The sequence below is a fragment of the Dermochelys coriacea genome, chromosome 2 (genome assembly GCF_009764565.3).
Source record: "Dermochelys coriacea isolate rDerCor1 chromosome 2, rDerCor1.pri.v4, whole genome shotgun sequence".
NCBI lineage: Eukaryota > Metazoa > Chordata > Testudines > Dermochelyidae > Dermochelys > Dermochelys coriacea.
In genome coordinates, this window is record NC_050069.1 from 83,992,974 (window position 1) to 84,003,360 (window position 10,387).

The window sequence follows — 10,387 nt, forward strand, 5'->3', positions numbered from 1 at the left end:
GTTTGCTGTCACTTACAATCACTCAAAAGCTATATTTCTGTAGTTAATAAATTTTATATATATATTTTTTTACATAAAACAGTGTGGTGTGAGTGAAGTGTTTGGGGAAAAATCTCAGCTCAGTTAACAAAAGGCTTTGTGCTTATTCCTCTCCACACCGATGGAAGGGGCAGACTGGGTAATAACTCTCATACACTGGTCACGTTTTTGACCAGGGCAGGACAATATAGCTCTGGCATCCTAGGTTGGGGATATTTTGGCTGAAGCCTCTCTATTGTTAGTTCATGCCTTCATGAACACAGCTGGGTGTGGCCCCTGCCTGTGGATGATGGTGTGATTGCAAGCTTGGAGGGCTTTGCACCTTGTCACAACGTCAGTGTGTGAGGAGGGAACCCAGACTTGTAAAACAGAGGGCTCAGTTGTACTCCAGTTCCAGATGGCACCCCTGGTGGCAGGACCCATCACAGTTATAGTTTGGTATCAGGCTATTTATTATTCCCCCTTGCTTTCATATTGGAGGTCATTTGACAATTTTTTTTTCTTCCTATTGCACATTTTGGAAACTTTCACTCAATATTTCAACTTGTCTTCCATCACTCTTATTTGTTTGTAGTGCAAAATTGTTCTCAAAATCTTGACTCCAGCCCACCCTCAATTTTCTGCAGAATGCAAGTTACATGTCCCCAATGGATCTGCCTGAACAGGGTACTTCCTTGACCGCAAGTGGAGGTAGGAACAGACCTGAAAAGGTAAAATTAAAATCTTCTCTGAAGAGTCACCATTCTGAATTCCCATACTCCCCGACTCTGTTCCCTAAAAGTCACGATGGCATGAAGCCTGAGATTTTTTGGTAGACAAAGCATATCTTTAATCTAAGTAGAACCTTAGATTTCTCCTCTCCACCCCCACTGCCCCGCAACCATTTTAGGAAGAGAATAAAATTCTTCTGCTGAATTTATCACAGTCAGCAGATGAGGAGCCACAGAAGGAATAAGCTGCTATTGCAAACTATGCAAACAGCAGATCAAAAGTATTTAGTGATTTCTTCTACTTTTTCTGTCCAGCGAATGAATGAGAGCGACGGACTCCATAAAGAGATGTTTTGTTTGGAACAGGATTTTAGCCTTCTGTCAAAAAACTTTTAAAATGTCTACAAAACTGAGAGATTTATCAATAGTAGATTTGACATCAGCATGCAGTTCATCATACTATTCTGGACTCATGAATTAAATTGGCTGAGCTCTCAGCTTACCTTCACCCAAGAATAATGAAATATCTCTGAACACTTACCTCTTTCGAACCTTCCCTCAAATTCCATGGCAAAAAAAAGTTACATATTTTCAGTTCATTTTTCACAGCTAAAGTGGCTCCATCAGCAACAGGTTTCTTGAAGCTAACACATCTTTTCTGTGTATATGAGCGGCATCATCAAGGCAAAAGTCAAACTGGGCTACAAGAAGAAGCTAAGGGGATGAGCACTAGGAGGGCATAAGTATATGGTGAGCCTATGGATTGCTATCACTGCTTAACTCTGAAAACAAGACGAAAAGGGCATGTGCTGGAACAGACTAACTCAGAAACATTTTGGCTACATCAAATACCTCTTTTTAAAAGGGACTGGAAAGTTCATCTATCAAGCAATATAAAAACAACAAGGAATACTTGTGGCACCTTAGAGACTAACAAATTTATCTGGGCATAAGATTCGTGGGCTAATAAATAAATAATAAATTTGTTAGTCTCTAATGTGTCACAGATACTCTTCATTGTTTTTGCTGATACAGACTAACACAGCTACCACTCTGAAGTATTATAAAGAAGAAAGACCATTCTGCCTATCAATGCAATGGGATTTTAAACAGAAGCAGATTTGAAAAAAAAAAATTGTATAGAAATCAATATCTCTTCACATCATTTTCTGTGTTCTATTAAATATTATTAAAGACCTATGTTTGAAAAAGACATCTTCCCCTCCCTGATCCAACTTATCCTTTATGCCTCATCTTCCAGCAAAGTCATAATTCTGTTTCTAATTCATCTATCCTGTTGACATTATGTATTTTGGTGCTTATATACTACAGTGGTGCAAACATCAAAAATGCACAGATAGGTGAATTGTTAATAGAGCAATTACTTTCGGCGTTTAAGTTGTCATGGTTAGGCTTCAAAGATAAGTGAACAGAAAAGTACACTGTGGACTCTAGTGGACGGTTTGAAAGCTCAAATTTCATGTCTCTCCAAATGTATACCTGCTATGTAAGAGCTCAGGTATAAAAACACTATATTTAATGCACATTTTTTCAGAAAACATATGAAAAACAGTCTCAGTCTTTCACAGAAAGAATGACGACTTTTCATGGACATTACTTGTATATGAAACTTTTTCTTTCACGAAGAAATACACTGTTCTGCCTTCTTTCCTTATCACAACCAGAAGTACAGCTAGTGAATTAGGACTCTGACACAGTAATAATACAGAATGCTGTAAGGAAAAAAAAGAAATACTGAGTTTGAGACACCATAATACTCAGCACCTACATAATGATTTTAATTGTAATTCTCAAAGCATTTAACAAAGGGAAAGTACCATATTCTCATTTTACAGAAAGAAAGCATTACAGAGAGGTCAAGTGACTTGTCTAAGGCTGCAAAATAAATCAGTGGCAGCATCAGGAACAGAATCTGTGGCTTGAGCAAATATGTTATATAGCTTAACTTATAGTAACCAAATGAGCAGTTAGACAAAGTATTTATCTACAATAAATTACTTCCTGTATTTAAACCCAGGGAAAAAAAAAAACACATTTTACCTTTCACTTCCTGGTGTGGTTATTCTATAAAAACGATGCCTCAAGTGATGTTTGTCCCCATGATAACAGACTGTGCATAAGTCATAATTAGTGCATTCAGCACATTTCCATCTGATGCCAATGATTGGTTGCTGTCGACAAGTATCACACATAGTCCCATCATGCTTGATACCTATGAAAACAAGAATGTAACACCAGTATGATTTTTAAAAGTACTATTTAGATCTTTATTGCCATTAAAAATTAAATTAAATGTATCATCAAAGAATACTTGAGCAAGCAGGTTCAGTAGGGGCACCCATATTAGCCCATGCCAATCAATGAATTATGGAAGAGGTTTGGGGACTATCCTTTATCTTTCTGGTTGCTAGTCCATGGCTGAAAGGTCCTTCCCTTCTTAACAATTAAATATATATTACTGACCACGTTTATTTTTCTTCCCAGCTATACACTCAATACAGATATTTTAAGAGGAAAGATAATGAAGTTTCCCTTAACTTCTAGAGATTAAATTGTCAGAAATCCCCATCAAAAATACTAATCTCTTGGGAAGTTTTAACTGTCAGGTTAATTCTCTACTAATGGCTCAATAAGTAGAGAACTACTGTGCAGTGACACAGTTTATGTTAAGGATCTAACAGTTGATGCTTTAGTCTAATTTATATTTAACAGCCGTAGGACAATGAAGGACCTTAAATTCTGTCCATCTATATTTTTAACTACAGTTTGAAAAATATACTTGCCTGTGACCAGCAGGAAGCTCTCATGGACAACTGCCATTATTCAAAAGAATCTATGCTTTGATTTTTAAAAAATTAAGTTTCTAGCTCTTTTGGTTATTAAGGTAACTTGCAAACCTGAACCACATGTAAACTGCTGGAGCATTGTTTCCTAAGTCTGCCAAAAGAGAGCTCCAAAGCCTCTCCATATGCTCAGAGCTTTTCCAAGCTATAGCAGAGTAAGAACCAAGCAGGCCTAAAAGTTTTCACTGCTGCTTCAGAACCCTGTGAACAGCAGTGAAATGGAGAAGAATCAAGTCAGCTTCACTCTACTGCTGTTTAGGAAAGTTATGAGCACCAGAAGCAATAAGCAGTGGTGCTATTCAGTGGTCAGGACAATGCAAAAATGGATGCTAGGCAAGGGTTATAGTAGCAGAGAATCTGCCCCAGTTACCCAGCCTTAAGACAACTAGGCATCTCTGACATTAGAGACGAAACAGACAAAAAAAATAAAAGGTTTCTTCTCTTGTCCAGAAGGAATAGTGGTTTGGGAGTGAGGGCTTCAAATTTATCAGCCATCTACTAGCTAGATGCTGATTTGAAAGATGGAACCTTCGTGCAAAGTGGCCACAGTGGTAGGAACCAGTTCTCCTTTTACCAACAGCTTGAGGGAAAGGGACCGTGAAGGGGAGGAAGAGAACTGCCTTCCCACCTGGCCATTGCTTAAGACAAATATCCTCTCACCCCATCTTTTGTCAATCTTTGCCTATAAAGATATATGGCAAACATCTAAGCTTGTGTGTGAAGATTCCCCCAGTCCAAGAACAGTGGAAAACAGTCATAAGGCTGCCTTCCGAGGACCCCCTTGTACGCCCAGATATAGTAGGCATGTCATTTTTACCACACTAAATGGTAAAAATGACTTAAAGGCACCAAACTCCTTATTTCCTACTTTGAGGTCTTAATGGACTGATGCGGCCAATTGGACAAGTGAATAAAAATGAATCCTTTTTGCTTGTAGAGTCTTCAAAATCTCTAACCACTTCCTATTCTGCCTCTTATGTTATCCCAGGGCTGACCTCCAAGGGACTTAAAGGAAAATAACTTATTTTTTTCCTTCCTCATTCTTTAAATTCCTTGATTGATCTAAAATCATCCTCTTCCTTTTTACAGCCCTGACTCAGTAACCCCCTCCACATTCAAGATTGCATCTTGTTTAGTGCAATACAGAAAGTTAAAATAATGATCACCAAGAGGCTCCAATTTATACTCCTTGAGAAAATGGGAAAGGGAAAGTGGGGGAATGCAGAGGGATTTGTCATTTTTAATTAAAGTTGGGCTACAATTGACTATTCTAAAAAAGTAATATGCACCCCACCTTCACATTATGCAAGATACTGATCAGCCATACCAAGGAGAAAGGATACAGGCAGGGAGGTAAAGAGACACAGGACTTTTTAAAAAAAAAATAATCAAGGTGATTCTGCAGCAAATGGGGGAATTAGCTTTAAAAAAAACCATTGTTTTAGTAAATAAACAAGTATGGAATTACATTATCATCAGCATTCATCTGGTCAAAATTAATACAGAAGAAATATAACCAAAACACATGGTGTTATGATGAATCTCAAATATCTTGGCAATCCACAATTTCTCTCTTTGGTTGAATCAAGCTGTCTGTTGCTACATCAGCATAAACATTTTATTGTTCACTTAAATGAAAATAAAGTTTCAACAACTGAAATTATAAAATATTTAAGGCAGGACTTAACTATTAAGACAGGTGTAAATAAATGTGGAATGTGACTCTTCAAGTTAGATTTTTTAATGAAGAGTCTGACATTTTAATCCAATAAATTATTTGTACTAACCATGTGCATATTCACAATAGAGAAGCAGAAACTCACTTTATAACTTTGACAGATCACAGATTAGTCAGTGATATTTTTTGATAAATCTTGCATTATATTAGCACTAAAAAAATTCTGAAAATGGTTTTGAGACTTTTGTAGCTGAGATTTATGTATGTTTCCTGTTCCTTTTTTGTTTAACACAAACATATTTGCGGAAGAAAACTGCAATAAATAGCAAACCTGTAAAAACTAAACAAGTATACAATATCATAGTGAAATATCACCATGATCGGAAATACAGCTAACACAAAAATGCTTCCTATGAGACAAAGTCAAGGTGCAGATTTGTTCTTTGCCATTTGAACACCGAATGGTTACAATCAGACATTATACCAGCACACAAGACCCACTGGTTCGCCATGATGGCATAAAGTCTATCCATACGGATGTCATGATTGGGGCCTCCATCTCTATTTATCCATAAAACAAAGAAGAAAAGGAATATTTGTGGCACCTTAGAGACTAACAAAGTTGTTAGAGCATAAGCTTTCATGAGTTGCAGCTGTAGTTATTTGAAAACCAACTGAATTTTTATTTTACGAAGAGTATTTTAACAGTATATCTCAAAGAATTACAAGACAAGCAATTTCATTTCAAGGTTCCTATGCATTAATCAAGACGAATTTCAATATTTTAAGATGAATAAAAATATAATTCCCATGATTTTTGGTTATCTGTCTAGATGCTGCAATGCACTTATTTCAGTGGTATATTATCCTGTAGTAAAGTTGGAGCGTAAAATCGGTTAATTTTATTATATATTATAACATCAGAATTACTTGTATATCTCCAGAAACATATAAAACGTATTTTGGGCTTGCTTTACTGCAGAATTAACTTGAACCCTGTCTATAAACGAAAACCCTTAACTCAAGTATGGCAGTGCTCTTAACCTTAGTTGGCTGGCCTGTCAGGGGGTACAGGTTAAAGCTCAAGTTAGCACAATTCAACAGGTACTAACACAACCACTTTGTGTAGTTCAACTTATTTCAAAGTGTGGTGCTGTCACTGGAAGTAGGCTAATCTGCGAGGAGTTAACTCAAATTATCTACACTTGATTGAATTCTGCAGTGAAGACACAACCTTAGACACACTGTCAACTCAAATTTTCTTAAAATTTAAAAAATATCCAGTTTCTGATACAGCCCCATTCAAACAATATGTCCCACTTGGGTTTTTTTCCCCCCTTCTTTTCCATCCCTTCCCACTACCCTCCCCCCACCCCACACTTTTTTCTTTTTCTCTCTCTTTTTTTTTCCTCTCTAAAGGAAGGTTTTTCTGTTCCTTTGCTGATGTTTATAGTGGTCTTTTCAGTAAGGAACAGTGGGCAGACCCAAAACCAACATCACACATGTTTGGGTGCACACTTCCCTTTGTGGATTCCTTCTCACTTGTCACTCTAACAGTACTGAGGTGCTGATTCCCAAATTCTAATATCCCCCCACAATTTCTTGCTATTGTTTGTATTACAATAGTACTTAAACGCCACAATTGAGATCAAGGCCCCCTTATGCTAGACAACAGACAATCACACAGTGAGAGAGAGTTTCATCTACATAAGACAAGAAGCCATAGAGGTGACATGACTTACCCAAGCAAGGTCACACAGCAGGACAGTGACAAAACACATTAGAACCTAAAGGTCCAGAGTCCTAATGCTGTGTCCTATCTATTAGACTATACTACCTCCCCGCTGCTTCCCCTTCTTTCCATATTCCTATTGCTTCCACAAAACGAACTGTGACATGAAGAAGAGATTTACCACACAACCCCAACTCCTGCTACCCCCTGGCTCCATACAGGTGTTCTATGAAGAGGAGACACCCATTAGCCTAAAACTCAGAAACAACTCCTCCCCTAAATCGTCTTTTATGGCAAACACCCTCACGTGGATCTGACATATGAAGCAAATATATGAGCTTCTCCCAAACAAGTGCAGGAGAATGCTGTCATCAGGCTAATACATGAGACAGAAATGAATACTATCTACAAGTTAAGTCAAAAACACAAAAACTGAAAAATAGCAAAAAGAAAGTAGTGAAAACCTCCATAGTCACTTGCAACTACAGTAGCTAAGAACTTTCAGATACATTTCAAGTTGACAATACTCCTTTGAAGTCTATACATTGGATCAAGAACAGCGGGCATTTAAGGTACAACCCTGCAGACACATGCAAATGCTTAATTTTAAGCAGGAGCAGGCCCACTGGTTTCTGCAGGATCATTCATGTGAATGAAGTTAACAAGCATAAACATTTGCAAAATCAGGATCCAAGACTGAAACATACACACTCTCTTTCCTTATTGTTTCTGTAACAATTCATAAAAGATTTTCAGCTTACATTTCTAAACCATATCCCTCCTGAATACTCTGTCCAATCCTACCATGGCAAAAGGGTATGTAGAGAAGAACAGGTTTCAGAGTAGCAGCCGTGTTAGTCTGTATTCGCAAAAAGAAAAGGAGTACTTGTGGCACCTTAGAGACTAACAAATTTATTAGAGCATAAGCTTTCCTGAGCTACAGCTCGCTTCATCGGATGCATTAGAGAAGAACAGTGCCACATTTAGAATCATGGGTATCCATCTCAAGTATTCTGTATCTTATGAAGTCTGCTAAAGAAATTAACAAACATCATAAGCTTTCTACATCATTTTTTTCGTATCTATAATTTGGACCAATGGCCTTATCCTCCTTCCATTCATTTTCTCTTCTCAAGGCAAAATGCAAATATGAGACATGAAATGAAAACACTAGGAATTCCAATAAATCTGACCTATTATCCTTCCTCTGAACCCATCCTGTCAGGTAAGCTTATGGCCACATTTTATTTAAAAAAGAAGGGGAAAAAAAAGAAAAAGAAAAGAAGATCCCATTAGGATATTTCTTTTTCTGAAAGTTTAAATGAAAACAGGGGGTTTGCCTGAACATTCCCTGCAGTATTTACACCACCAAAATTGCTGCATAGTGTCGGTGCAGGAGAATATGAGAGTTAAACCAACAGCTCTAGACTCATTGTCCAAGTTGAGTGAATTCAAAGTATAAACGGATAAGAAAATTTCAAATACTTAATTATTTTAACTGAGTGTTAACATTCTTTAGCTGTTTCCATAGTAGAAATAAAGGGTAATGCAAGTAAGATATGTTTTAAATTAGCTGATGCGTTTAGCTCTAACAAAGAGTTGCTGCCACACATCTTGCTGCCCTCCATACAAAGTGACTGAACCAGTTTGAGAGAGATTTTTAGAATAAAAAGTAAAGATGAAAGAACTCTTGGGTCCCCACCGTCTCCCTCCAACCCCACCCATTCCTGCAGAACTGTTCCCTATTGTACATTTACTAACGCTTTATCTCAGGTTTCAGAGTAGCAGCCGTGTTAGTCTGTATTCGCAAAAAGAAAAGGAGGACTTGTGGCACCTTAGAGACTAACAAATTTATTAGAGCATAAGCTTTCGTGAGCTACAGCTCACTTCATCGGATGCATCCGAAAGCTTATGCTCTAATAAATTTGTTAGTCTCTAAGGTGCCACAAGTACTCCTTTTCTTTTAACGCTTTATCTAATCACGATTTAAAAGTCCACAATAGAGACGTCCAGGCTACTTCCCCTACAGCGCTAGCCAGCCTACAACACCCCCGGGCTGAAGTTCATCCCATCAGTTCCAGCGGGAGGATTTCCGACCCTGAAGAGGAAAGGAGAAAGAAGCCACTGATCCAGTCCACAGCACCCCCGCTCTCACCGAGGCCCCCCAGCCCCTCCTGCCCAAACGGGACGAGAAAGAAGGGAGCGCCCTGCCCTGCCCTGCCCCGCTCCGCGGCCGGCCGCCCTTACCGGTGGGCGCGCTGTCCAGGATGCGCAGGTCGTAGGCCCCGGAGCAGCGGTAATTGGCCGCGGTGCCGTTGTCCCAAACCACCACCACCTCCTCGGGGCTCTCGAAGCTGCGCACGGTGCCCACGTGGCCCTCGCCGCCGTCCTGCTTCCCCCACTTCCAGTCCGGGCCCCGCACCACCCGGGCCCCGACCCCCTCCACCATCACGCGGTTGTTCCGGGCGCTGCTCATGCCGGGGCCGCCCCTCGCGCACGGGCCCGGGGGAAGGAGGCGGGGGCCCGGCGGGAGGCCCGGCCACGGGGAGCGTCTCCGCGGGGGCTGCACTGGGGGAAGGGAGCGGGGCCTCTCCGCTTGGCCGGCAGGTCGCGCTGCACGGCGGCGGGGGCAGGATGCGGTTCGGCGCAGGCGCAGTCGCTCCCGGCTCGTGCCGCTCGCCAGCCGTCTACACGTCCCGGAGGCAGGAGCGAGCCTGACGCTGCCTCATCCACTACATCCGGGCACCTCGGCGACCGGGAGCCGGGGGGCGGGGAGATAGCGAGACCACCATCGCCGCCTCATCCTCCGGCCAGGAACACACACGGCGCATGCGCGGCCGCCTGGCCTGCCCCTCGCGGCGCATGCGCACCTGAGGCCCCTGTGCATGAAAGGAGAACGGTGCCACGCAGGAGCAGGACGCTCATCAGCGCCACCTAGGGAGAGGAGTCGAGCGTTGCACACGGCATTGCGGGCGCATGGACCGCCCTGGCTTCAGTCTATTGGCAGGATGGGCACCACCCTAACCTCTTTGATGCAGTGTCATGCACATCCACTGCTCTCTGTGGAGCTTTACATCTGCTGCGGGTAGTAAAAGGCTTCGTTCCCAAAGCGGGGCCTCTAGCCAGTGCACATACGTAATAAAATAGTGGTGTCTTGCACCCCCCCTGCAGCTGCATATTTTTAAGCTTCCCCCCATTTTCTTAGAAGAGGATTGACATGGTTTTGGGACCATGGCAGCCGGCTTCACCCAGCCAGCATCTGCCTGTACAGCTATACTGATTTCAGCCGGGACAGCATGGAGCTGCTGCTGGGCAGTTATGAGCATTGGAGGGAGGAGCAGGGGAAGAGGATAGGGCACAGTCA

At 41.2% G+C, this 10,387-nt stretch overlaps 1 protein-coding gene across 5 annotated transcripts in view; it reads right to left on the reverse strand.

Moving 5' to 3' along the window:
* MIB1 (MIB E3 ubiquitin protein ligase 1) overlaps positions 1–9,864 on the reverse strand; it is a 102,349-nt gene extending 92,485 nt beyond the window's left edge. For all 5 annotated transcript variants that reach the window (XR_006278888.1, XR_006278887.1, XM_038389536.2 and 2 more), the window contains exons 1-2: positions 9,271–9,864; positions 2,811–2,982 (exon numbers count right to left, since the gene is read on the reverse strand). Coding sequence is in view for 3 of the 5 variants with exons in the window: in XM_038389536.2 (XP_038245464.1) it covers positions 2,811–2,982; positions 9,271–9,499 (401 nt within the window). In the remaining 2 variants the exon portion in view is untranslated. The remainder of the gene's footprint in view (positions 1–2,810; positions 2,983–9,270) is intronic.
* Positions 9,865–10,387: the final 523 nt, after the last annotated feature.